At 36.4% G+C, this 27,989-nt stretch overlaps 1 protein-coding gene across 12 annotated transcripts in view; it reads left to right on the top strand.

The window, feature by feature from the left end:
• Positions 1–5,411: 5,411 nt before the first annotated feature.
• The window catches only part of LOC115769275 (voltage-dependent calcium channel type D subunit alpha-1), a 29,259-nt gene continuing 6,681 nt past the window's right edge, over positions 5,412–27,989 (top strand). For 2 of the 12 annotated variants that reach the window (XM_030713993.1, XM_030713995.1), the window contains exons 1-25: positions 11,862–12,561; positions 13,909–15,230; positions 15,302–15,515; positions 16,147–16,252; positions 16,451–16,590; positions 16,740–16,846; positions 17,508–17,660; positions 18,245–18,426; positions 18,484–19,003; positions 19,620–19,845; positions 19,905–20,112; positions 20,172–20,381; positions 20,442–20,557; positions 20,616–20,674; positions 21,643–21,760; positions 22,277–22,406; positions 22,572–22,738; positions 22,832–22,919; positions 23,585–23,692; positions 26,656–26,708; positions 26,771–26,917; positions 26,980–27,451; positions 27,513–27,596; positions 27,657–27,719; positions 27,783–27,971. In XM_030713993.1, coding sequence (XP_030569853.1) covers positions 12,221–12,561; positions 13,909–15,230; positions 15,302–15,515; positions 16,147–16,252; positions 16,451–16,590; positions 16,740–16,846; positions 17,508–17,660; positions 18,245–18,426; positions 18,484–19,003; positions 19,620–19,845; positions 19,905–20,112; positions 20,172–20,381; positions 20,442–20,557; positions 20,616–20,674; positions 21,643–21,760; positions 22,277–22,406; positions 22,572–22,738; positions 22,832–22,919; positions 23,585–23,692; positions 26,656–26,708; positions 26,771–26,917; positions 26,980–27,451; positions 27,513–27,596; positions 27,657–27,719; positions 27,783–27,971 — 5,523 coding nt within the window. In that variant the 5' untranslated portion in view covers positions 11,862–12,220. Of the gene's footprint in view, positions 5,521–11,853; positions 12,562–13,908; positions 15,231–15,301; positions 15,516–16,146; positions 16,253–16,450; positions 16,591–16,739; positions 16,847–17,507; positions 17,661–18,244; positions 18,427–18,483; positions 19,004–19,619; positions 19,846–19,904; positions 20,113–20,171; positions 20,382–20,441; positions 20,558–20,615; positions 20,675–20,924; positions 21,052–21,642; positions 21,761–22,276; positions 22,407–22,571; positions 22,739–22,831; positions 22,920–23,584; positions 23,693–25,490; positions 25,599–26,655; positions 26,709–26,770; positions 26,918–26,979; positions 27,452–27,512; positions 27,597–27,656; positions 27,720–27,782; positions 27,972–27,989 lie in introns of those variants that run through there. The other 10 variants (XM_030713998.1, XM_030713996.1, XM_030713994.1 and 7 more) reach the window with 10 other exon arrangements.

The following is a 27,989-nucleotide window of genomic DNA, read 5'->3' on the forward strand; positions in this document are numbered from 1 at the left end:
GTTTTTTTTTTTTTTTAACAAATTGATAAAGAATTTTTTTTTAAATCTGGTTAAAATGCAGACGCAAATTATTAGCCGGTCCTACATTAAAAGCTCCAATGAATTGTCTCAACTTACTTTTGAACCTATATTCAGTTAAAATCTTTTTTCAAAAATATCGACAAATATGACTTGCTTTAAATTCGAATTTAGCTGATTGTTAGTAGCTGATTCCAACAAAATAGCCGTACAATCAAATCAGGCTTCATAAAAATATATTATAAATATGAGTATACCTATTTAAAAAGAAAATATTCATATGAAGATAAATAAATTCAGCTTCAAAAATGGGCAAAAATATAGCATCATCATCAGCACTGTTATCTGACAACATAAATAGCAAATGAAAGCAAAAAGATAAAAGATAAAATGATAAAAGTCAAGTGTGAAAATCAAATATTATTTGAAAATGCAATTGAACAGAAAAGCATAAATAGCTTTACTAAAATGCAAGAAATAATAAAAAATACTCGAAATCTAACCAAACCATTTGACGCATCTACCATTTATGGGTTTAAGCGAATTTAATTAAAAACCATAAATACGGACACGAAAATATTTTCGTTTTTATTTGTGCCATCAGACCGAAAACACAGCAGCTTATGCAGTTTAGCAGCCATAACAAGCACTAGAGCGTAGTCAGCACGGGGTGAGCTCGCCTAAATGGACGCAATTCCAATGTCTGGACACATAGAGTTTTGGGTCCAACTTTCCTGTCTGTCACTCTCCCGCTACGATGCCACGCGGCTTGTTTGTGTCTCATGAACTTTTAATAAAAAACAAAATTCAATGGCTCCAAGTGTGGGTGGTAACAGCTGAGACACGCCCACTGTTGACCAATGCTGCTCATAAGTGGAATCCCCAAAGACAAGGCAAATATGACAAGTATAAACATGAAAAAATCCACGCCGAAGACTTCATACCCTTGTAGGTCCAACCTTATCATAATGCCCATAATGCTTTGCCCGTATCTAAGAAGCACAGGAAAAATATTAAATGCCGAATATGGCTAAAGATTTTTTCATACAAGAACCTATTTTTCGATGATCGTTCATATGACAGCTATTTAATATAGTGATCCGATGTGAACAAGATTTCGCATAAATGTAGGAAGCATAGTGAAACTTATAAGTGCCAAGCTTGGCCACGATATCTTCAAAAAGAAAAAAAGTTTCCTTAGAACAACTTTTTTTTTACCGATCGTTCCTATGGCAGCTATATGATATAGGCGTCCGATGTTGATAGGATTTTGGATATATAAGAGGAGCTTGGTAAAACTAATAATGCCGAGTTTGATCAATATATCTTGATAAGCAAAAAAGTTTTTCTTACCAGAACCTACTTTTCGGCCGACCGTTTCTATGGCAGCTATATGATATAGTAGTCCGATATAGGCAGCTCCGACATTTGTACAGAAAGAGAGACTTTCGCAAATTTTCATGACGAAAGCTATAAAACTGAGCGACTAGTTCGCATAGAAACAGACAGACGTACAGACGGACATGGATATATCAACTCGGCTGTTGATACTGATCACGAATATATATACTAAATGGGGTCGGAGATATCTTCTTCTATACGTTCCACATTTGGAGACAAAATTATAATATCCTCTGCAAGGGAATAAAAATAACTGAACACAGAAATTGAAAAGCAGAACTGTTAATGCAGAAAAAGCTATGAGTAAAAGATTAAGTGACAAACATAAATAAAACTAGGAATAAAACTCGGCTGCAAAAGCAATATAAAGCAAATGTGTTTGTTGTAGCAAAAAAATGATTTTGAAATATTTTGCAATTTGACATATATTGCCCGGATTAGCATGAGCAAAGCGCTCCTTATTAAATTTACAATCAGACTTCAGCACATATTCAGTTTGTGGAAGGACTCTCGCTGTAATTATTTTCTGTACACTTTTATATTTTTATATAGCTTTGGAAATAGGTTTCAAGCAGGCTGCACGTACAATAGTATGCCTTCACTTTTCACTTAGAGAGCTCACTGGACTTAACGTCTATTAATCTTAACAACAAACTCTAAAACGAATTAATTGAATGCGATTGAATGAAAAACAAATAAGTTATATACAACTTTTCTTTAACATTCTCCGCATTTGACGCAAGTATTTTTCAAGCTCCTGTCTTAAGGTGTGAACTTACATCAAAGCTATTAAGGTGCGAGCTGTGCCTTGATCATCAACCAGTCAGTCAATCAATCAGTACAAACAATTCTATGCATATAGGCAATGTTTTTATTTCTTTTTGAGAGAGTCGAAATACCAAAAGTATTAACATTTAAAGAACTCCAACAATACTTACACACTCACACACAGAGTAAAAATCTCATTTTCAGCACAATTTTCACATTGCAACACAAATTAATTTCCTTTGAGAATTGCCTTTTGCGCAACTTTATCGAGTTGTCCTAGCCAAACAGTTGCAGTAGCTGCCACTGCTGCTGCAGTAACGTTTATGTATATTGTTGCAGTAGTTGGGTCTGGACGCTTCCCCTCCCTCAAACCCTTAGATAACCAACCCAGAGGTCCAAGTATAAAATGTCAGTTTACAGTTTAAATGTCCAGAAAATTATCAACTTTAACATTTTGCAGCAGTTACTTTCAACTTATAATGAAGTCCGCCAGGACATGCTATGTCTGTGTACGTGTGCGTGTCCTGTTTTTCAGTTATTTTAATGCAATTAGCTTAAATATTACCTGCAAATAAAAAATCGAATTTGTGCTTGACGAGCTCTCTTTGTGGACGCTGCCAGGCAAAACTTTTAATTAGCCGCCAGTTAACATCGCGCATACGCAGCGTTGTACCCCAACGAGTTAATGCGAATTTTGCTGCAAGGCACTCGAATGTCTCTCAGCATACTCAAAACATATTCATAACATGCATTTTTAAATATGCATTACATTTTGCACTACACTTTCTCTGACAGCTGGGCACTCACATGTAGGCATTTCGGTTGGGTCCTTTGTCGATTTTCTTAAAACTGTTTCGAAAAGTCTGTAATGAGATTGAAAGACGGGGAATGATTAGGATTTACTAATGGTAAAGATTCTTTAAAAGAGTAGTGCTTATTATAAGTCAAAGGTCAATGGAAAAAATATTTCTCTGCTTAAATAATAAACAGAATATGAAGAAAGGGAAGTATTATACATATTTACCTATTCTATAGGAAACGTAATGGAATAAGACAAGTTAATTATCAATTATTAATATTAATAATAATATTAACTAAAAGAATATAATATTAAATAATTATTAAATACGAAAATAATGTAACATTTAATGAGTCCTTAGTGTCCTAAATTATACGTCCAATTCGTAATATTAATTGCAAATAAATAAATATATTAATTAATAGGAATATATTCTATTAATGACTCCATCTTGGAGTCCCATTGCAGACAATTAAGATAGATAAATAAATAAATTGAAAATATCCTCTTGTATAAATAAAAAAAACATCTTTAAAGAAAAAAAAAATTGAGAGAAATAAATAAATAAATGAATATGTGAATATCCTTTCCTATAAATAGCTCTACATTTAAAAATCGCAAGCAACTTGTAAGTATTTAAACCCTTTTTAGAGGGCATTTATACTTCGTTGTGTTACATTTGTCCAATTCTTTTATAGTTGTTTTTTGTTATATCATTAACATGTGCATAATTATATGCAACCAGATGCCAAGTGGCTTGTCGGCGGTACAAAGACAATCTGTGAGTCGTTTCCTGTTGGCCCCATTTATTGTTGTTGTTGTTTGTTTGTTGTTGTTGTGTTGTTTGTTGCTGTTGTTGTTGTTACTGGTGCTGCTTACAAGTTCAACTCAGACAAAAGTTGGTCTGGCTCTGAGTCCGTATTCTGCCGACAAAATCATACATAAATATTGTTTTTATATGTTTATGTATGCGTGCGAGTGTGCGTGTGTGTGTGTGTATTGCCATTTAGATTCCGCTGCGCTGTTGTTGTTTTAGTTGGTAATTATGAAAGTTTTTGTGCATGCTACACAGATTTAAACAGCTTGCCCTAGGCACTTTTAAGACAGGTATATAAAGATATATAGATTATGACACTTAAATATTTTAATTAAATTAATTTGTGTTAACTTTAAAAATTATCTTTCAGACTTTAGTTAATAAAATGTTACTAATTGTAAATGTAAACTATTTGCATGTATTAATTATATGAATAAATATATTTGTTGAATTTAACGAAAAGGAAGTTCTCTATAAAAGCTTTAGATAGAAAGCTTTCAAAAGCATCACCGAACAAGCTTTGTTCAATGCTAAAAGCTGTGCTGTTAGAGCTTTGAAAGCGAGGACAAATAATTTGTATACCCTTTCTTGAGAAATATATACGCCATGTTCAATACACTTTGCTATCGTGGAACTTTTTATGCACAAATTTTTACTGCTACTTTGAGGAGTTTATTTTTACACAGAGTTCAATAAAAAACTTTAATATATGTAAGTCTTAATTGATATAATGGAAATCGCATTGAAAAACGATAATTAACAATCGGCAAAGGTGGGGAAACAGAGATAAAGGCGCTATAAAAAATATTTTGTCAAAAAATAAAAAAAGTTGTCTTATTGGCATTTATGAAAATCGCATAGAAAGGCTTAAAAAAAGGTTTAAAACGTAGTCATTCATTTTTTAGAGCCAACATATAAATGCACTCTACACAAATATTATTAAAAAATCACCTAAAAATGCAATTGCCGAAAAATACATGAAAAATACCAGAGAGTAGCCACTTTGAAAGAACTCGCCAGCCAACTGACAGTTCTCGGCTGATCGTTGGGGTTATTTGGTGTGTTGGCTCGGCGTATTCGCGGTCTCCCATCAGCCGCGCAACGCGCCCGTGTGTGTTCAGATTTATTTTTAAGCTACACACACAAATTATATTCTCTGTGCGGGTGAAGTGAAAAGAAAAAAAATTATATTATTAACACTGCACGGGATTTTCCAAATCAAATTATAGTCATTTTACGAAGAAAATTAAGCGGAAATTGTAAAGAAATTGCACTGAAGTTCTACAAAATATAAATTCTCCAAAAGTTGCAAGTGTTTCAAAAAGAAATTATGCATATACGTATGAATATGCAAATATAGTATATTTATATATACCAAGTGTACAGTGCGCTGTCACATATATGCTTGACCATATTAAAAATAATTTGGCAAGCAAAAGAAAAAGAAATAAATATTAATATTTAGTTTAGTTAAATTTTAAACAAAGTTGTTGTTCTTTTCGGTTTTATACAGAGTCAGAAAGGCGAATTTTCTCAGCTCTAGAAAATAAAACACAAAATTAAAGAAGAATTCGTAGAGTTAAAAATATCAACGCCACGTATGCTGTGCCCCTGCCTTTGGCTCGGACTTTTACGTACGTCGGACACAAAAAAAATTTTGCTGCCTGTATTTCTTTTGTTGCTTTATTGTTGCTACGAGGGAACGAATTGATATCTTGTAAGTAAAATGTAGAACAAGCAAACGCAATTTACTATATCTATTATACGTATATATATATATATATATTCCTATTCCTATACAATGGTATATGGGGGCGCTACATCTGTTAGAGCTCATATTTGGCTAAATAGTTTTGAGTGTTTCGCGCCTGCATTGCATTTATGAGTTTCTTTATTTTTTGAGGCATTTCTTAATAGTTTTGGGCTAAAGGCAATTCAATTAAGCTAAATTTAATTTCATTGTCTGCTGGCTACTAAAAATTGGGGCTAACAACAATAACATGAGCAACAACAACACGATCGCATCGACAGATCCAACTACGTGTGCTTGATCTAAATATAGAAGTGCGGGCAAGGAAAGCAGCATCATGCCCAAGCAAACCAAATGACCGACGAACCAGCCTCCCCACTAATGCCGGCCCCAGCAACAATGCCCCAATGCCCCTCTTGTGCCCCTGTTGCGCAGCGTTGCCCACAATTTGGCAGCTCTGGCGTTTTTCTGTTGTTTTCAATAATATTTAGCAACACATTTTTCATTCAAACAACCGAAGCGTTGCACGTCTTTTTTTTTCATTTCTCTTCTTTAATAGTTACTAAGCCGACATGCCGCTAAATCAAATCGGTGTTCGCATTCTATATGGCCATATAAAATTTAATATACAACCTATAACTGGCCATGTGGCCTTCAGAATTGATCAAAGTTTTGTTCTTGAGTTATTAAATTTTAAATTATTGCGAATATTTTTTGATGAACAATCAAAAACTATTTTTATGAGTTGTTACAAAAATGAATCAGCTGAAGATCGTACGTTCTATACGAAAATGAAGCAAAAATATGTACATTGTTAATGTTTGCTACAAAAATGATAAATGTGTTATATGTGTTATCGATGTTATATTATTTATTATGATATTATAAGTCAGAAATCGACATAGTTTATAGATCGGCCATAATACATTTGCCGATTGTGTACATAGTTAGCCTGCAAACCAATTGTGAGTCAAATTCAAACCCGATATTTAAATATATTTTTAATATTAATCGTATCTTAAGGCAAACCATTATAAAATAACAAGTCCGCACCTAAGAACAATTGGTTGGGCTTAAAATTCAAGCCTTCTCATCGGAGATCTACCACCAAATCATAAGTATCTCCGGCCATTGAATTTATTTAACTATATTTGGCAGTTGGCAGTTGTTTTAGGCTAGAGCTTATATTTAATTCTTACATGAAAAGAAATGCAAGGCTTGCAATATATTTAGTATAATGGGCAATCATTAATTAAAGCTGTTTTTATGACATTTTAAAAATATATAAAACGAACCAAGATATGAACAAGTAAGAGGTTCTAGTCGGGAACTCCCGACTAGGGGATACCCTGAACCCTCTTCTTCCAACATCAAATTCATATATATATTCTATTATAGAAGCTATATGTCAAGTTTGGTGACTCTAGCTCCTATTATTTACCAAAATTGCACAAAAGACAGGATATCGATATCGATTTTAATCGATTGATTGGAAACGGAGTAAGTTATCGATTATCGGAACTAGGAGCATCTACATCTAAAATTTCAAGTCTCTAGCTCTTATAGGTTCTGAGATCCTTGCGTTCATACGGACGGACGGACGGTCGGACGGACAGACAGACGGACATGGCTAGATCGACTCGGCTATTGATGCTGATCAAGAATATAAATACTTTATGGGGTCGGAGAAGCTTCCTTCTGCCTGTTACATACATTTGGCTTTTGCACAAATACAATATACCCCTATACCCATTTTTAATGGGTTCAGGGTATAAAAAGAAAACTGTGAACCATGAGCCAAAGCTTAGGCCAGGCAGTTGATTCGAACTGTAAGCCAAACTACAGAAAATTACCTGCCAATAACAAAGGCTTCCAATAGGTCAGTGCTATGTGGTCCACACAATAGACAAGCCCGGATTCAAACCCGTAAACTCAACGTTCAATATTTGGAAAAGCAACCTATTTATATATATATACTAACAATGTCTATAAAAAAGACTGAGTGAGTTTTGCTAGCACATATACAGCCTGTCGCACCCTTTAAAATGATAAAAATAATATAACAAATTCCGAGGCAATTACCCACAAGCTAAATGATCATATTAATAGCTGTTCGAAAATTGAAACGCTTTTGACAATTTGTGAACATTTGAACTCATTTTTCACAACAATGAAGGAAGAAAAGAGGCTGACCCACAACTAATTTCCAGCCGGATGTTGCTCATTAGCAATTTGTAGAGAACTCGCAAAGTGCGAAAACACATTGGAAACATTTTAAATTTCTTGATTTATTTGTCAGTGTCAAGAAAATTGTGGCGATGAGTCAGCTGTAAGAAGCCGACGAGAAAATAGAAGAAAAAAATGAAAGAAAATTTGTTCGAGCCCGTAAAAGTTCAAACTGAATTTGACAAGCAATTCTGAGTGCTCTCTCTTGCGCTCTTTTAATTTGCACTCACTCTCTCGCGCTCTCTCTCTCTCTCTCTCTTCTTCGCGGTCACTCTCTGCAACTGTCAAAATGGGACACAAAGCTATCTGCGCATGCGTCGTTTACGAACAGCTGTGCGATGAGCACTTGACAACAAATGTGAGTGCGAGCGAGAGCTAACTAGATCTGTTAGTTTAAATAAGAGATCGATTTAACATATACATAAAAGTCTTAATAAAAGTGTTTGAGGACGTATATGAAACGAAATAAGCGTGAAAAGATGTGGGTGTATTTTATTTTTTCGAATTTGTTTGTAAACAAAGCTCATTGTTATGATCGAGATTGGATTCTTTCGTTTTCTTTTATGATTTCTGTGCCTCATTTATTTGAAGAAATTTGCAAAGACATAAAGAATTGAATCCAAGGGGCATTATTCGTGATTTCATTAATTAAGACTATTTGCACGTTTTTTCATTGTTTATAATTGTTAAGTATGGCATTAGAAAAACGTAATCTTAAACAAACTTTCCTTATCTTTAATATAAATAAAGGAATTTCAAAATTTTGCTTCAATTTGTTGTCTTTTATTATCCCCTCGCAAAAGGGGGTAGAATATTTATACATTTATTTTGTCTTTAACCATTTTTGAAAAAGTATCAAAAATGCAGATGGGGTTTCCCAGGGCAGAAATGTGTATGCCTTTTACCTTATTTATGCGGAATTAAAGGTATCTCTCATTAGTAAATATAACTTTCGAAGAGACACCAAAATTCAAAGCAACAACTCCCTATCAACTGCACAAACCCATAAAGCGACTGCCTGAACCCAGTTGCCTATGACATGAGCACCCCAACAATCGATAAGGTCAGCTTTCCTCTTGTAAGCTCTGCCGCACAAAAGCTCCTGTCATTGTGTGTCAGCATTTTCACGGTTGCCACGCGAAAAGCTAACGATTCCTGCACAGTGTGCTTTTGTGTGTGATTCCTTAAACGCGTTCACGTTGCTGTTGGTCCAGTTGGCCTGCCCGTAGACCACAAAGAAAAATAATAATAATAAAAATAATTCTTAAAACACATTAACCAAATGTAAAACAAAGTAAAGCCTTTTAAGCAACCCAATTCTAGTGAGATTCGAGTGCTCTCTTGTCCATTTCCCGTGGCTGCTGTGAAAAAAAAAAACGCTTTCGCTTTTCTACGTACTGCGTCTGAAATTTTCTCACGTGTGTATGCGTGTGTATGTGTGTGAATGTGTTGTGCATGTGCATTTTTCCGTGTATGAGTTCAGATGTGCGTGCGTGTGTGTGTGTGTGTGTGTGTGTGTGTGTGTGTGTGTGCTTATTACATATGCCTGGGTAGGTCAATCGGTCAGCAGTTACGGTTCCAGGAAAATGTATGCGTACGCTGAAAAGTGCGCTATGCATTTTCCCCAAGCGACTCATAAAATAAACGCGCAAATTAGTTTTTAGACGCGCGCACTTGACCCCAATGCGACTAAATGCCAACGGACGATACACCCGCCAATCCCGCCTGGCCACCAAACCCCGCCCCCACACTTGTGGTTAGAATTTTACCAACTTTAATCAGTGACGAATGCGACACTGGGCGGAATGGAGCTGGCGGGGCTGGGCGGGGCGGAGCACTGGAGTAGCTGCCATTCAGTGAAAGCAAAAAGGCTTTTTTGACATTTGGCTTGAAACTTTTTTGGCTGCTGCAAAGCAAACTGTGCTTTGCTGCACAGAGAGGGCCAGGCAATGAGAGAGAGAGAGAGAGAGAGAGCAGAGAGAACGCGAGAGAGTGTGCATGTCTGTGTGTATGTGTTTTTGTGGAAGAGAGCGCACTAAAGTTGATTGCCCATTTGACAGTTCGGTTTAGGCAAAACAAAAAAGAAACGAAAAAAATATTGCGACAACAAAGAAAATGTAAACATTGCGTATGTTTTTGTTTTGATGCGCACGCACACACACGCATACACACGCGCACATACACATACACACACACACACACACGAACAAAGGCTTTGCATGTGTGTCAAGGGTTTCGATTTATATATAGAGCGCCAATCAATGATAAGCTATCAGCACTAATGGCAATTCTGTGTAGTGCAGCCGTCTGGAAATAAGCAAAATTCAATAATCGTCATAAGCCCAGATAAGGCAAGCCACAAGAATAATAATAATACATAAATATAATTATAATTACAAAACTTTAAGCTCAAAACTAACAGCAGACTTCAACAAATGCCAAATTTTAATTAATTTATTAGCCAATTAAAACCAAAGTAAAAAAAAAAGAAAAGAAAGTAGAAAACACAACACAACAAACCGTCATTAAAGCGTCCAAAGAGCAACAATTGCACCACCGTCTAACATAATAAAAGTAAAATATATATATATATATGCAAACACCCTTCAATTTGTGGCTAACAACAACAAAAAGCTTTTAGCAGGCCCTGCCAAGCAGTGAGTGAGTGAGAGAGCGAGCGCCAGTGTGTGTGTGTGAGTGAGAGCGCAAATACAATTTGCATGCGGGCATGTGTCAATTGAAGACTGAGACTCAGCACACCTGTTGGACGGCTGTTTGTTGACCGCATTTAATGGAAAAGCGTTTATAAAACAGTTCTCGACAGCGACGTGAATGAAAGCAAAAATCAATTTAGTCGTGGGAAGGAAACTTCAAATATGAATACAGGTACCAAATGACATGGCGTATGCGTAATATACACATTTCCACATGATTGCCATCTGAATATCATTCATCAAATTGTCAGCAGGCATCATTTATTGTTTACTCTTATCAATCATCAAATAAAGGACTAACACTTGCATATGATATGAAATATACCTAAATATTTCTAATACAATGGGCGAGACGAATTAAAAGTACGCTCCCTTTAACTTTTAGTGTTGAATTTAATACCAACATTAACACATTAAATGCCAAGAAATTGGCTTTTCTAATAGAAGAGTTTTAACTTATTTAAAGAGACTGCTTTAAAAGACTCATATTTAAGATAAGCCAACTATGGCATTATACTAAAGACAAGTATAATATATATTTAAATATATGAATTCATTCACAGTATTTGCTTACGACCATATTTGGGAAAGCTTCTACTGTGACCAGAAATTTGAATGAATTTAGACTTGTTAACTCTAGAATCAGACATAAAAAATATATAATTTGCCTAACGTGTTAACTAAATTAGTTTTATCAACATTATTGAACTCTCGCAGAATTTTTCTGTCATAAATGTCGAAAAGCTCTTATAATTTCTGTCGGAGACTTTTTCTTTATAAATGCGGAAAACCTGTATATATTCTTTGAGATACTCTTCTTTTATAAAAGCTGAAAGCCTTTGAAATCTTCTTTCACATAACATTACACTTAAAATTGTAATACTCAGTTACAAAAATCAGTACCCAAAATATATTTATAATTCATATTATAGGATATATTTACATTCTAAGAGCCTATTCCATACATTGAGTGAATGACCACGTCTTCTTCGTCACTTCTGACCGTTATAGGAATAAAGCATTCGAACTTTTATTGGTTTTTGTTCATATGGTGGGCCCAATAATTGTCCATATGCGCATTTTTTGTTTATGTTTATTAAATCACAGTCCCCATATTGAAATATCAGTGCGCACCATTTTAACGCCCTATACACAAGCCTATAATAACTATACTAATAAATGTGCCCACTAACACAAATCATAAACCATTAAAACTAGGAGAACGTAAGGAGCATGCAACGTCAACGCAGCAAAAACAACAATCGCCAACAGCCGAGGAACAACAGCAATACCAGCAGCAGCAACAGCAACAACAGCAACACCAACAGCAACACCAGCAACAACAGCAACAGCAGCAACAAATTAACAAACACGATGCCTTGGATAGTTCTAGTAATAAATTAAATCATAAAAACAATAATAATAAGGCTAAGGATAAGGATCGAGCTAGAGACGCATGCAAAGATTTGTCACCGAGTTCCATTGATGAATCATGCCTGACCAAACACTCCCAACAGCAACACCAACAACAACCACAACAACCACAACAAGCAACAAGCAGCTCGCGCAATGGCGCAAAGCCAATAACAACATCATCTCAGCGTCGCCGTCAGCTACAATTTCAGCGGCAGAAGGAGTTAAAACTTTATGACCCCAGCGATGAGTCGCAAGCAACAACAACAACAACAACAACAGCAGCCACAACAGCCACACCCTCCACAAGTGTAATGGGTGGGGGTGAGCTGGTCAATTGCATAGCTTATGATGATAATACGCTAATAATTGAACGCAAGCCCTCGCCCACATCTCCAGCTAGCTCCAGACGTTATCTAAAAGCCGAGACGCCGACGCGCGGCAGTCGCAAATACAATCGCAAGTCGAGGACAGCGAAAGGTGAGCTGGAGGTAATCATTGTCAAGCCGGAGCATCATCATCAGCATCGATCGCCGACGATAACGTTGCCGTTGCCGTTGCCGTTGCCAGGCGCAGGACACAGCATCACAACAGCAACAACCCCAGCAACAACATCCTCAACAACAACAACAGGTCCAACGGTGCTACAACAAAGGTATATGCAGCTCCAGCTGGGGCACGAAAAGAAATTCATTTCCAATGCAATCCAAAACTTTGATTATTTGGAACAAACTAATTCTAGGAATTCTAGGGCATAGTAAGTTAGCCAAAGACACCCCACATTAATCTCAATAACTATCGTATACTAACTATCGTAACTATATGTTGTGCATCGCTGTTTGTCCCACTGTGCAAGTGTATATTTCTGTAAGTGTGTGTGTATGAAAGAGCATGAAGAAGCATGCTTTAGCGCATGATATAATATGATACTTCTGAGCAGTGGAATCCACTGTGGGGGACAGTTTATTCTGTTGCAAAAGTCAAAGAGGATATTTGATACATATGTATGTATTTACACATTATACATTTTTTGATATTTTATTAAGTTTAATTTTTAATTAAAGAGCGTATAGAAATTAGTAAAACTTTGATCAACAAAATACCAAAAACAATCACTACAATTTGTAACTCACTCATTTGTCTATTGCTGCTCTTTTTTGTATTATCTAGGTGTTATTTTAAAAATGTATCGATTTAAAAGTATTTTTACTATTATCATATCAGTTGCTTATCGATAGAATTTGCATAGGTAATACCACTAACCTTACCATAACCTTGGGGTTCCCTCGTTGCGACTTATCTAGTTTCGATAAAAAAAAAGGCTATTTGGTATATCTACGCATTGTATGGTTAGTGATAATACTAACTACTAAATGTTTGAGACTTTATTCTAGGGCTGCTGAACAGCATTAGGGGTATGCCCAAGCAATTTATTATATTTCTATCTCTAGAGAGCTTATATATTATAAGAAACAAATAAGGATATATTATAACTAATCTGTTTCATTAGTTTATTTGCCCGATTAAATAATTTCAGTGTGACCAAACAGAAATTATGTTCACAACATCATTGTCCACAGATAAAAAGGGACTTTATGTGGATAGCGATAAAATGATTAAATTTGTGTTTGGAAAAAATGTTCTGAACATACATATATATTATTAATAGAATAATAGAGTGGCCGAATCTTTTCATAAATAAAATAAGTTAGCTAGGAAAGACAATGAAACGATGTTACCCTAGTTAATAAATGTAGGAATCGGAATGAAAAGCTGATTAAAAGTGGGTAAATAGGCTAAATGCCTTGCTTATTGGGTTTTATGAATAAGCAAGAAATGATCACGTAAAATGTCCATATTCCTGTTTCGCAGAGCGTGTGTAAAAATTTAAAGTGATACTCTTCTTGTTTTTGGCAACTGCATCCAATGAGTATTTAGTATGAGTAAAAATGAATATAAAGTAAATAAACATACTAACGTAATTTTTTTATTTGCACCTTAGTTGCAGTCCGCTTGAGGTAATTGCCAGCTGTGAGGATACGACAGCGGGCAGCTCCAGCCGAATACGAGGCGCCAACACAGAGCTAGCACTGAGCACGGTCACCAGCCAAATTGTTAATAATAGCACCTACAAGCTCGACTTTAAGCAGCGCAGCAGGCACAAAAACAACAACAACAACGGCAGCGAGGCAGGCTCCAGCAACGGCAGCAAGCGTCAGCGTCGCAAATCTAGCTGCACCTCGTGCGGCGGTACAGCGGGCGCCGGCAGCGCCAATCAACGCCTGACGCCGGAGGAGGCACTAACCGCGGCAGCGCAGTCCGCTGCGGCAGCAGCAGCGGCAGCGGGTTGGCAACAACAGCCACAGAACAGTGTGACCAGCGCCGGGAGCACCAACAGCAGCTACAGCAGCGGTGCCCGAGACGAGGACAGCAGCTACAGTGCTGTTGGCGGCGACAGCAGCAGCAGCAACAGTTGCAACTGCGACATTACTGGCGACAATAGCACCTTGCATGGCTTTGGAGTTGGTGACATCAGCAGTTTCATAGGCGACGACGACTGTGAGCCGGGTGAGGAGGACAACGACGACGACGACAACAACGATCCGGACAATCCGGACGGGTCAGATCTTAGCTCGCAAACGCTGCGCACAGCGGCAATTGTTGCAGCTGTCGCGGCAGCAGCCAAAGAGCAGGCGGCTACCGACTGTGAGAGTTACAGTGAGAGACGCCAGGATGCGGATGATGATGCGGACGATGATATTAGGATCATTGCAGGCGCAGTGCGTAGTGGCAACGACTCGCTCGAGGATGTTGGCGATGTCGACGACAATGCGGATGTCATTGTAAGAAGGAATACACGCAATCAACGGCCCTCCATACGGAGGACATGTAGAATCACTGAGGAGGAGGACGACGGCGCCGAGCAAGACGACGACGAGTACGACGAAGAAGACGAGCCCGAGGGCACAACTATTGATATTGATGAGCAGGAGCAGCTGGGACAGCAGCATCAGGACTATTACGACCAGGACGACGACGAAGACGACGACGAGGAGGTCGAGGACGACGAGGAGGTTGACGAGTATTACGAAGAGGAGGAGGACGATACTCAAGCATTCTCGCCATTCTACTCCAGCTCCGCGGAGCTGATTGATAATTTCGGCGGCGGCGCCGGAAAATACTTTAACATTATGGACTTTGAGCGAGGCGCCGCTGGCGGCAGCACCTTCACGCCCAATGGCAATGGAGGCGCGGCGGTTGGCGGCGACATGTCCCGTGCCCATAATCCGCAATCGGATATGGGCGGCGGCAACAACATTATGGGTAGGTTTGAACCACCAACCACTAATTGTCTGTATGTGCTGACCTTGCCCTGACAAACCAACTCTGTGCAGGCATCGATGCCATGGGCATTGCTAACATTCCGGAAACTATGAACGGCACCACAATTGGACCCAGCGGCGCCGGTGGACAAAAGGCGGCCGCTGCCGGCCAAAAGCGGCCGCAGCGACGCGGCAAACCGCAGCCGGATCGACCACAAAGGGCGCTCTTCTGTCTAGGCGTTAAGAATCCCATACGAGCGCTCTGCATACGGATCGTGGAATGGAAGTATCCTTTTCCATATAGACAAATAATTAACGCCTCGTCGTGGAGTCAATGCTCAAAACGTTTTTAGATTCTGTACGGAATGTTTTTTATACCCTTGCAGTTATTATTAAGTCTTAACCACAAGCCGGTTCAATCAAAAATCTATCAAAATGCAAATACTCCGAACAGATTTTAATGCACTTCTCTGGCTCTGAAGTTCAAAGTTGGCCAGCAAATCAAACTTTCAATCCATTTTTTTAAAGAGAAGAGCCTGTAAAAAGTTGTTTAGTTCTTCGTTCACAATATTTACTAAATCAACAGACTTATTTTTCCCTCCACCATACACTCCTATATTCAAAGAATCGAAATAAAATAATTCAACTTCCAACTTTACCACTGGTTCAAAGTCTGAAGATAAAAACTTTCAGCGAAAATTGTAAGGCTTGCAACATTTTCTCACAAGAACCATTTTAAAATTTTTTTTTACTAAACCAAAGCGTGAACTGCCTTCAACCAAAACAAAATCGAGAACTCCTTAGTTCTAATGAAACCCTCTTTAATAACGCCAACAGTTTTAGTTTAGCTCGACTTTGCTTAGCTTTTAGAATATATTTTCTTTAACTGGTTTTTCTTAATCCAAATCATCCGCTAGACCATTTGAATTCCTTATTTTGTTAACAATATTTGCCAATTGTATTGCCTTGGCCGTTTACACGCCTTATCCGGGCAGCGATTCGAACGTGACGAATCAAACCTTGGTAAGTTCTACGTGGCCTGCACCAGAAGGCGCATCTCCTTATATATATATATTTGCTGATATTGTGGTTTATTAATCTATATATATTTCTCCCATCTGTCTTTTATGCATTCCAATCATCTGCTTCATTTATATCATGCATCAACATTCACCCAAAACAAAAAACATTTCATAATACACGCACACAACACAAAATTAGGAAAAAGTTGAATATATATTCCTAGTTATATTCACAGCGGAATGTGTTATGAAGATTTTAGCATATGGTTTTGTGTTACATAATGGTGCATATCTAAGAAATGGATGGAATTTATTAGATTTTACAATTGTAGTTATAGGGTAAGCATATAAAATATGCCAGTTAAAAGCGTTAAGCGCCCAGGCCATCTAATCGGCCTCGTTTTAACCATTTTCTATGTTACCTTATATCCAATTCAATCGAAACTGAGACACGTATGAAATTGTCTATCCAAATAACAATTTTACAGAGCAATAAGTACAGCACTGTCCCATTTGATGAAGGATGCCTTCGATGTGAAAGCGCTCCGAGCCTTTCGTGTACTGCGTCCATTGCGACTTGTATCGGGTGTACCAAGTAAGAGCTTTCTGCAACAACAAAAACAAAAAATTTCAAAAACCAAATTCTTAAATTCACTTTTGTCCTTGTAGAGCAAATCAATCAACAACTACGGTCTCTAACGTAGTTAACATACCGCACAGATTGAGTAAGGGGAGAGTGTACAGTAAGATTTAAAGACAGGAAATCTTGAAGATCGATCGATCAAGTCCGTATTATATTAAATAAATTATATATATAACCAAACGACTTGTCTCTGGTCCGTTTTCAAAGGAACATCAACTTGTTTCAAAAACAAAATATATCCGCTTGGAATTCTACAAAAAATTCCGTACTATAATTATGCAAATCAACAATCTTTTCTGAATAAGGTTCAGATTATTTAAACAAATTGCCAACAACAAATACGCAGTATGAAAGAATGTTTAATATGTTCTCACATAAATAAATCCAATTGAAATACCGAAAAAATGTGCCCGAATTTGATAGAAATGTAGTGTTCCCGGTCTTACTATAAAATTGAAAATTCTTAATATTTTAACTCTCGCCCCGTATCAACTTCTGTGCAGTGTGACCAGCTTTTGTTGTATACCATAGTGTAAGCCGCACTTGATGTATTGTAAAAACCCACCCACTTGATTATATGTATATGTATTGGCTATTCATACGCTTTCCGCAGGTCTACAGGTTGTGCTTAATTCAATTTTAAAGGCCATGGTGCCACTGTTTCACATTGCACTACTGGTCATATTCGTAATCATAATCTATGCCATAATTGGTCTAGAGTTATTCTCTGGTAAATTGCATAAGACGTGTCGAGATGAGGTAACAGGTAAGCGCTTACAACAATTTATTATAAAATCAGTACAATATTTATACGTTGTACGAATATCATTCAATGTCTTGAATGCTACCAGATATGTCGCATTAAAATTCAACGTCCTGTAGCTCTATTAATAGTAGATTAGTGCACGGTTTTGCGGGCAAGCACACAACTCAATTAGTCCAATAACAAACAAAAACCACAGCAACAAAAGAAACGCTCTACACACAGCTTCCACACATCCATACAAAGAAAGATATGCGTAAAAACCAATTAGCCAAAAATTCAATACACTATACACCTACAAATATTGTCCAATTTTCACCGAGCATTTCTGCTAATCTGCTAGTTAATAGAGCTGTTGAAATTTTAAATAAATGGGACAACAGAGCGGCATATTCCGCAACAAAATTAAGACACCGAAGCATCCCCACCCCACAGACATACAAATCGAAAACATTATCATCCCAATTATCATCTCATCTCATAGTACATCTCATCACTAATGCATGAACCTAAAGAAAAAACAAAAAACAAAAAAAAAAATACAACAAAAAAAAAAACAATCCCAAAACAAATAAATCGGAATCTAGGTGAATACGAGGACGATGTGAGACCCTGCGGTGTGGGCTATGCCTGCCCCGAGGGCATGAAATGCTATGGCAATTGGCCCGGTCCCAACTATGGCATTACGAACTTTGATAATTTTGGACTGGCCATGTTGACGGTATTCCAGTGCGTCACACTCGAGGGCTGGACAGATGTTTTGTATTATGTACGTATAGGAGAAATAAATGATCATATAATTTATAATATTTTTCTTACTTCCCAGATACAAGATGCCATGGGCAGCGATTGGCAGTGGATGTATTTCATTTCCATGGTTATTTTGGGTGCATTTTTTGTGATGAACCTGATTCTCGGTGTGTTGTCCGGTGAGTTCTCCAAAGAGCGTAACAAGGCCAAAAATCGCGGCGATTTCCAGAAGCTGCGCGAGAAGCAACAAATCGAAGAGGATTTGCGCGGCTATCTCGACTGGATCACGCAGGCCGAGGACATTGAGCCCGATGCGACGGGCGGTCTGATGCCCGATGGCAAGGGCAAGCAGCAAAATGAAATGGACTCTACCGAAAATATGGGCGAAGAGATGCCCGAAATGCAGATAACCGAATCGCGTTGGCGCATATTGAAAAAGGATTTCGATCGCGTCAATCGTCGCATGCGTCGCGCCTGCCGCAAGGCGGTTAAATCACAGGCCTTTTACTGGCTCATCATTGTGCTGGTGTTTCTCAACACTGGTGTTCTGGCGACGGAACACTATGGGCAAGTCGATTGGCTAGATGAGTTTCAGGGTGAGTTGTCAATAGATGTTAGCATTAGCATTTGCTGTTAATAACATCATGTTAAATATAATTGCATCGATTTGTGCTGTAAAATTTGCACATGTTATTTACAGTCGTTCGCAGAGTTGCGATCATGTAACAGACTCTGTTTAATTTTACAGAAACTGTAAACTGTCTGTAACTGTCTTCACATAAATGAGAAATATTTATAATAAAAAATTAAAGATTTCCTTGCAACTCTAAAAAGTCATCATTATTATGAGATTAGTGACTCTTAAACTGTTTTTGCGAGGTTCAATCATGAAAAAGCTCTGATTAGATTGTAGTGATTAATCCGCCCAAGTACTTGCATATCATACGGATGAACTTTGTCCAAAATCAATATAATCTTCACTTTAAAAAACAAAAATAATACCATTTATGCACTCAAGTAAAAATTTGATGCACTACATATAAAGAATAATAGAAAATACACCAAGGAACCGGTGTACATACTCGGTACTCGGTTTGGTAAATTTTTGGCACATTTGGCAATCATGGTTACAGACGCTGTCGGACGAGCCAAAGTATGTCAGGAGTTCTATTTCGTCATATTCTAATTTTTTTTGCATATTTCTCTTTACAGAATACACAAATATGGTGTTCATTGGTCTCTTCACTTGCGAAATGTTGCTGAAAATGTACAGTTTAGGCTTTCAGGGCTATTTTGTTTCGTTGTTCAATCGATTTGATTGTTTTGTGGTGATTGGCAGCATCTCAGAGACGCTGCTGACAAAAACCGGAATGATGCCTCCTTTGGGCGTCTCTGTGCTGCGTTGCGTGCGCCTGCTGCGTGTCTTCAAGGTCACCAAGTGGGTTGTAAATTTTATCAGGAGCAACAGATTTAATCAGCTTGTGCTTTTTCTTCTAGATACTGGCGTTCTCTATCGAATCTAGTTGCTTCCCTTTTGAATTCTATACAATCAATTGCTTCGCTATTGTTACTGCTCTTCCTATTTATTGTGATATTTGCATTGCTGGGCATGCAGGTTTTTGGTGGTAAATTTAATTACAATGAGGATGAGAAGTATCGCATGAATTTCGATTGCTTCTGGCAGAGTTTGCTCACAGTGTTTCAGGTGGGGTATGCCATGTATAAATCTTTTACCTATTATTTATATACCCTTTTATTTGACAGATAATGACTGGTGAGGATTGGAATGCGGTCATGTATGTGGGCATAAATGCATATGGCGGTGTCTCCTCATACGGTGCCTTGGCTTGCATATACTTTATCATATTGTTCATATGCGGTAACTATATACTGCTAAATGTATTCTTGGCCATTGCTGTGGATAATTTAGCCGATGCCGATTCGCTCTCTGAGGTGGAAAAGGAAGAGGAACCGGTAAGTCGCTACATAAACAAATCGATCCGCATAATTCATTTGCCTTTATTTCTTGAATAGCAGGACGATGGCGCCATGAAGAAATCGCACAGTCCCACACCCACCATAGATGGCATGGATGATGAGCATCTAAGCATTGACATGGATATGGAACATAATGAGCTGGACGATGATAAGTTGTGTGCGGTTTTCTTCTAGTTATCGAAGCGTGCTAAAATATCATTTTCTTTCTAGGGATCATGAAACACTATCCGATGAAGAGGGCCGCGAAATGTGCGAGGATGAGGAAGAGGGTATGTTGCTTACACAGCATTAGGCTAAACCTAACTAAGCTATAGGCGTTAACTAGTTTAAGTATATGAAAAGTACCTAGACTTTAAGTATATTAGGTTAAGCAAACACACACATTATACACGCCGCTTAGACACTTTACTAAACCATACTCGAAAGATATGATATGATATGATATTCATGCCTACTGACGCTTTCATTTGCCGCCTTGGAATACACAATACAAATTCTCAATTTGATATTAATCGAAAGACTCCCATTCTGAAGTATCAGCACGTGTTACTGCACGACCCCGGCGTTTATCGGAAGTCAGCATGAAGAAGACTAAAAAACCTATACCACGCGGCAGTGCATTTTTCATTTTCAGTTATACAAACAGGTAAATCTACAAGAACAACATGCAGAACAACAAAAAACATTACACTTTTACACTTGTTCGATTCATGTGTTATACTGGAGTATTGCACTCTGGTTTTATGATTATTTTTGCATGCTTGCATTTTATAAAAACTACACGAATTTATTAAAAAAAAAACCTATAATTTATTTTAAATTTACTTGATGGCTTTCCGATCGAGCTCTAGTTATTTGCATACCTTACTGTACATAATTTGAATTAAAACTTAATTTTGGTTTTCAGTTGAAGAGAAAAATTAAGTGACCAGCTTTTTAACTGAAAATATTTTGATTAAAATTAACCATAATTCTTTGCATTTAGCAAGCAGCTAGTGCTTTAGAAGTTTTCAGAACTACACACAGACAGCTCCTTCTAGCAGACAATGAATTTAGAGCTTAAGAAATTTTGTTTTGCTTTAGTTAGATAAGTTTTTACTTATGATAAGCTATTTATTTTTTTCCTATATATACATTTTTTAAGTTAAGCAGCTCTGTTTTACTATATGAATATATATGTGTTTATTATTTTTTCCACATTGGCAAATGATAAATGATAAAAATTAATTGCATATAGTGGATGAAGAGGGCATGATAACAGCACGCCCACGCCGTATGTCTGAGGTTAATACGGCTACGAAAATTCTACCCATACCACCGGGCACATCATTCTTTCTTTTCTCCCAAACGAACAGGTTTTTATGTTTTAGTTAACCATACAATACAACAAAAACAAATTACAGCTTGTCTGGAAGCAAAGATATTTTTTATTTTTCTTCAATTTACTTTCCTTTTTTTTTTTTTTATTAATTGTATTGTGTGTGCGTGTGTGGCTAAAACTTTGTGTATTCCTTTGTTTTAAGTATAATAATATTGTATTTGTGTTTTGTTTAACAATATTTGTGTACTTCCAAATGTGTTTTAGTATATGTAACGTGTGTCTAGATTATTAGTTTTATATTTGATTTAATTGCATAGCACATCCTGAAATGTATTGTTACGCCAGGCCCATCAAGCGGTTGATTGTCCCTAGTTGTTAGAGTTCTTAAAAGTGGATAAGCCAAACTCTTCCCTAGAAATGCTTTTATTTTTTTAAATTTTATATATTCTAACTTTTGTTTCATTATGATTTCTAACTGCATGTGTTTTTTGTTTGCTGTATTCTTATTTGACTAATGGGCATATATTTAAGACCTGTAATTCCTTCACAGATTTCGTGTCTTTTGCCACTGGCTCTGTAATCACAGCAATTTTGGCAACATTATCCTATGTTGCATCATGTTCTCATCGGCCATGTTGGCTGCAGAGAATCCCCTAAGGGCCAACGATGATTTAAACAAAGTAAGTAGCTCCCGATCCGAACCGAAAACAGACGCGCAACTGAATATATCGCAAGTTGTCTGTTTCAGAAGTGAGTTCGTAGAGTCCCCAGCTGTTAATTTATTTATTTTTCTTGTTGATTTGCTCTAAACACTTTTCATGTTGTCATTCATTCAATTTTTGCAGGTACTCAATAAATTTGATTATTTTTTCACGGCAGTTTTCACAATAGAACTGATTCTGAAATTGATTTCATACGGCTTCGTATTACATGACGGAGCCTTTTGCAGATCCGCATTTAATCTATTAGATTTACTTGTGGTCTGCGTCTCATTGATATCTCTAGTATCCAGGTAAACGAAAACAACCGAAAAAAAAACTACTCTAACCCAGTAGTTCGATAATTTACTTCTGGAATATATTTATAACGTCGATTTCAACTGCAGTTCGAATGCGATTTCAGTCGTGAAAATTCTACGAGTTCTCCGTGTTTTAAGGCCGCTGCGTGCAATTAATCGAGCCAAGGGTCTGAAGGTAAGCCACATCGTTGCTTTCACAGTTCTCATTCCTATTTGAACTTTTTTTTTGATTCACCTGCTTCTATTAAACAAATTGTTTATTTTCTTTGCAATTTTAAGTTCCAATTTCGTTATTATGATTTCAACAAAAGTTACACTACAAAAATAATATTGTTTTCTTTTTTTTTCTGCGAGCTAATAAATCGTGACTTTTTTGCAATAACCCCATACGAAGTGCAGTTAATATTTAAAAGCGCGGTTCTGGTTTCTATAAACCAACAACCAAAAAAAAAAAAAATTTTTAAATCAAAAACCAATTCAAAATAAAACCTTGAAATGCTGGGTGTAGGGTGCACCACGAAAAAGCTCTTATTATGCTGAATTATACACTGCAAAAGTAAAATTATATAAATATATAAATTTAAGCTCAACAACTGTTTGATTTTGAGTTACACTTTTAACACCTAACGAAAATGGGCGTGGAATAAATGCTATGGGCGTGGCGCTTAGGCATAAAACTATGTGCCATACATGTTGATACTAAAAACCGAAAAGCAATTAAAACACCAATTATTATACCCTTAATTATATCTAGAGCTATAGAGTATAAATTATATATCGTACTATAACTATAAACATATAAATAAATAAATATATATATATATATATCGTCGTATACAGCATGTTGTTCAATGTGTCATAGTCGCTGTTAAGACTATCGGAAATATTGTGCTCGTCACATGCCTACTGCAATTCATGTTTGCCGTTATAGGAGTCCAATTGTTTAAGGTATGATTTTGTTCTTAAGTGCTTGCCCAAATTTCTTTTCGTTAAGATTGCAAAAAAAAAAAATTATTTAGAAAAATGCATAAATTCGCGCGATATTTAAGCATATTTTTGCAGGGCGAATATTATTTACTAGTTAATTTTAAATTTGCCTAGACTTAAAGTTTATTTTTTGAAAAAAGAATTCCCATAGAGAATCAATTGTAAATATAAAGCTCCATGAGAGCTTTATTTGTAAATTGTCTAAGTACGCGTATATACTAAGTATAATATAATTGCACACACATGCAACCTTTGAATATATATTTAACAGTTTTGTTGTTGTTTTTCAATTGTTAAATGTTTCAAATTGTTTTGCCTAACATTTTAAACAATTAACCTTTTTTAAGCTCTACAAAATTATTTTTGTTGTTTTTTTTATTTTTAAACTCTTACCTATTGTTAATACTAATAGCTAACAGTGTTATAAAATGTACAGAATAAAATCTATTGTAAATAATACCATATATGCTGCCTAGTATTGCTTATTAATGCTCAGCATAGCTGTGTGAACATTTTTTAATGAGAACCCTTCCCATAGAAATAATATATTGAAAATCTAAGCGAGAGAATACTTAATAGTGGGACGTAATATTTCAATAATATATAATAATAAACTACTAAATTAGGCTGGTTTTAAAAAAAAAACAAACACAATTTTTTTTACAGTGCACTTAGCAGAAATTTATAAACAAACCCAAACCAAAATACAGACCTAACATAACTCACAAAATTAAAAACCGTGTAAACTTGTCAATTATTATATTCCACACCCATTTTCTGCGTTGTATGCGTCAATCCAAGAGCAACATGTTTGAGAAAATAACTACAATATGATTGTAAGCTCATAAGCAGAGCACAAACACACATGCACACACACACACACACATACATACGAGCATTAGATAAGAAAACACACACATAAATAATATTAAAGCACACGCATATTGATTGAATTATTCCAATAGTTAATTATGATATCATGCAGCGACCAACCTTGCACCCTAGCATCAAGGCAACCCAATCTCAACCAAAACCGAAGAGTATCACAAACAAAAATAATAAATATATATAAATATGGATTTGTGTATAAAACTTCTAGTTAACATTATGTTGGTAGATGATTCTGTTGTAGTAACAAGCCCGATCACAAAAACATACATACATATTACTTTTTCATACTCTAACATATTATTTAATCATTTATTTTTAATCATATTATTTTACATCAATTTTAATTTCTTTCTTCCACTGTCCGTAAATGTCATTAACCTCATAATAACTGTATAAAGCAACACGCACACACACTCTCACACTCACACACACACACTCATCTATTTTTAGAAAAATACAATTTCAGAATTGAATCCCTTATAAATGAATTTTCCTCTTTTTCTCTCTTTTATCGTTTCGGTTTTTCGAACTTTTGCCAAAACACAACCAATTGCATTGTGTACCATTTGCTTTGGCGAAAATGTAAAAAAAAAATACGAAACAAAAACAAAAAACTTTTGATTTCAATGAAACTATTCCAAAAATGTGGGCACAATAACAAAAATTCCACTGATTGATGCTGCATAAACACACACACACCTACACCTAAACACACACACACACGCACACCTACACCTAAACACACACACACACAAACACATCCAATAAAATAAAAAAAACAAATACAAATCATACACGCCTGTCAATTCGTTTGCTCCTAAACAAAAAATTTATTGACTACACTGAAAAAAAACAATATATAATACAGTATGTGGTCAAGTGCGTAGTAGTCGCAATTAAAACCATTGGTAATATCATGTTGGTTACATATTTATTGCAATTCATGTTTGCCGTTATTGGAGTGCAACTCTTTAAGGTAATTTCTTTTCAATTATATAAAACAAAAAACCAAAAAAAAAACGTAAAATATGTGATAATTAAATTGGTGAAGGGTAACTAGAATCGGCTTTATGTGTGCGCTTTTTTTGACAGAATTCAAATACTCGCTGCTTAATATGTGTGCTTTGAATTGTTGATGTACTTGAAACGACTCTTTAAATATGATTTGGAACTGAAATATAGCACTTTATTATGGAGCAGGGAATACTCTATTATATTTGGGGCCTAAACCACCTTATATGGTTTTCTACTGATGTGTGAATTCTTTTGGTTATCTCTCAGCCTTACACAAAGATTTATACGAAATAATATTGGTAAACTGTACAAAAATATTTTCCAAACTCATTTAATTAATACAAATATAAAAAAAAAAAAACATTCATTAAATCGTTGCAAACAAAACATTTTCCAATCTCAGCTTATAAAAGATTTCAGTGCCTCGCTAGCTTTTCTTTAGCTCTCCAAACTATAAACCTCTTTTGTGCGACTTTTAAGCCCAATGAGTTTTGTACTCTAATTAGCTAAATAATACTTCCACCAGCTATTTAGATACAGCTAGAATAGCTGCTCGCTAACCATTTGTATTATATATATATATATATAAATATATATGAATATATCTGTTTAACACTTTGAAAACCCAACCCTGAAATTTTTGTAACATTTGTAACGTACCGTCTGTAAATATTGCGTTGTCCAGCTAAAATTAAATAAAAGCTTGTCCGTGCCGAAAAAATTATATATTATACTATATAAAAAAAAAAATAACGTTTGTGTATGTAAATTTGTTTGCCTATAAGACACCCTGTATATGTGTGTATAGACTAGCTTAGTCTATTGCATTGCTGCATACTATATTTATAATTAGGCTTTAGTTGATAGTACCTATCAAGTTGTTTTAGTCAAGTGTCCTCAACTGTGGATTAACTCAAGTTTAGCGCACTTTTCATAAGAGAAACCCCAAACATTTTATCCTATAAACTTTTAATATACAAAAATCTTTTGTGGTGGCCAAAAAAAAAACCAACATATAGGGTAAATTTTTCTCCTGCACCGATGGCTCCAAAATGGTGAGAGAGGAATGCTAGTAAGTATCTTATTATATTCAATTAAATGTATACACTGCTTATAAATGATTTGAATTTTTAGTGGCACCTATCTGGTCTACGAGGATGGGGATATGAACAAGCCGCGCCTGAAGGAGCGCGAATGGAGCAATAACGGTTTCCATTTCGACGATGTGGCCAAGGGCATGTTAACACTATTTACCGTTTCCACCTTTGAGGGCTGGCCATCGTAAGTAATACCTCACTTAATATTGATTTCAATAAAAACAAACTATTTTCTCAACTGTATAGCCTGCTCTACGTCTCTATTGACTCGAATAAGGAAAATGGGGGTCCAATACACAATTTCCGTCCTATTGTTGCTGCCTACTATATAATCTATATTATTATAATCGCCTTCTTTATGGTCAACATCTTTGTCGGTTTCGTTATTGTCACATTTCAAAATGAGGGTGAACAGGAGTACAAGAATTGTGATCTGGATAAGAATCAGCGTAATTGCATAGAGTTTGCATTGAAAGCAAAGCCCGTGCGACGTTATATACCCAAACATGGTATACAGTATAAAGTCTGGTGGTTTGTGACGTCATCATCGTTTGAATACACCATATTTATATTGATTATGATAAACACGGTCACACTGGCCATGAAATTCTATCAGCAGCCGGTATGGTATACCGAAATGCTGGATGCACTGAATATGATATTTACCGCGGTGTTTGCCTTGGAGTTTGTCTTCAAACTGGCTGCTTTTCGATTTAAGGTGGTTTTGCATTTTTGTTAAATGTATAAAGATTTTCACATGGAGTTCTCATCGTTTATAGAACTACTTTGGCGATGCATGGAACGTTTTCGATTTCATTATTGTACTGGGCAGCTTTATAGATATTGTTTACTCGGAAATTAAGGTTTGTGCACGCATACAGACTATACGGTACTTCTTCAAACTTCTCTTTCTACTTCCACAGAGCAAGGACACTTCGCAGGCCGCTTGTGATATAGTTGAGGGCTGTAAGGCCAAGGCCAAGGCGGTAAGTTCTTAAATATTTTCCCAGCTCAGCTGGTTCATAATATTTTCTTTTGTGCATTTCCAGGCTGGTTCGAATCTAATTTCCATCAACTTCTTTCGCCTGTTTCGTGTGATGCGTCTCGTCAAGCTGCTCAGCAAGGGTGAGGGCATACGCACCCTACTCTGGACCTTCATCAAGTCCTTTCAGGCACTGCCTTATGTAGCGCTGCTCATTGTGCTGCTCTTCTTTATCTACGCCGTGGTGGGCATGCAGGTGCGTCAATTAATATTC

The sequence above is a fragment of the Drosophila novamexicana genome, unplaced genomic scaffold (assembly GCF_003285875.2).
Source record: "Drosophila novamexicana strain 15010-1031.04,08,12 unplaced genomic scaffold, DnovRS2.1 tig00004549-arrow-arrow-pilon, whole genome shotgun sequence".
Lineage (NCBI taxonomy): Eukaryota > Metazoa > Arthropoda > Insecta > Diptera > Drosophilidae > Drosophila > Drosophila novamexicana.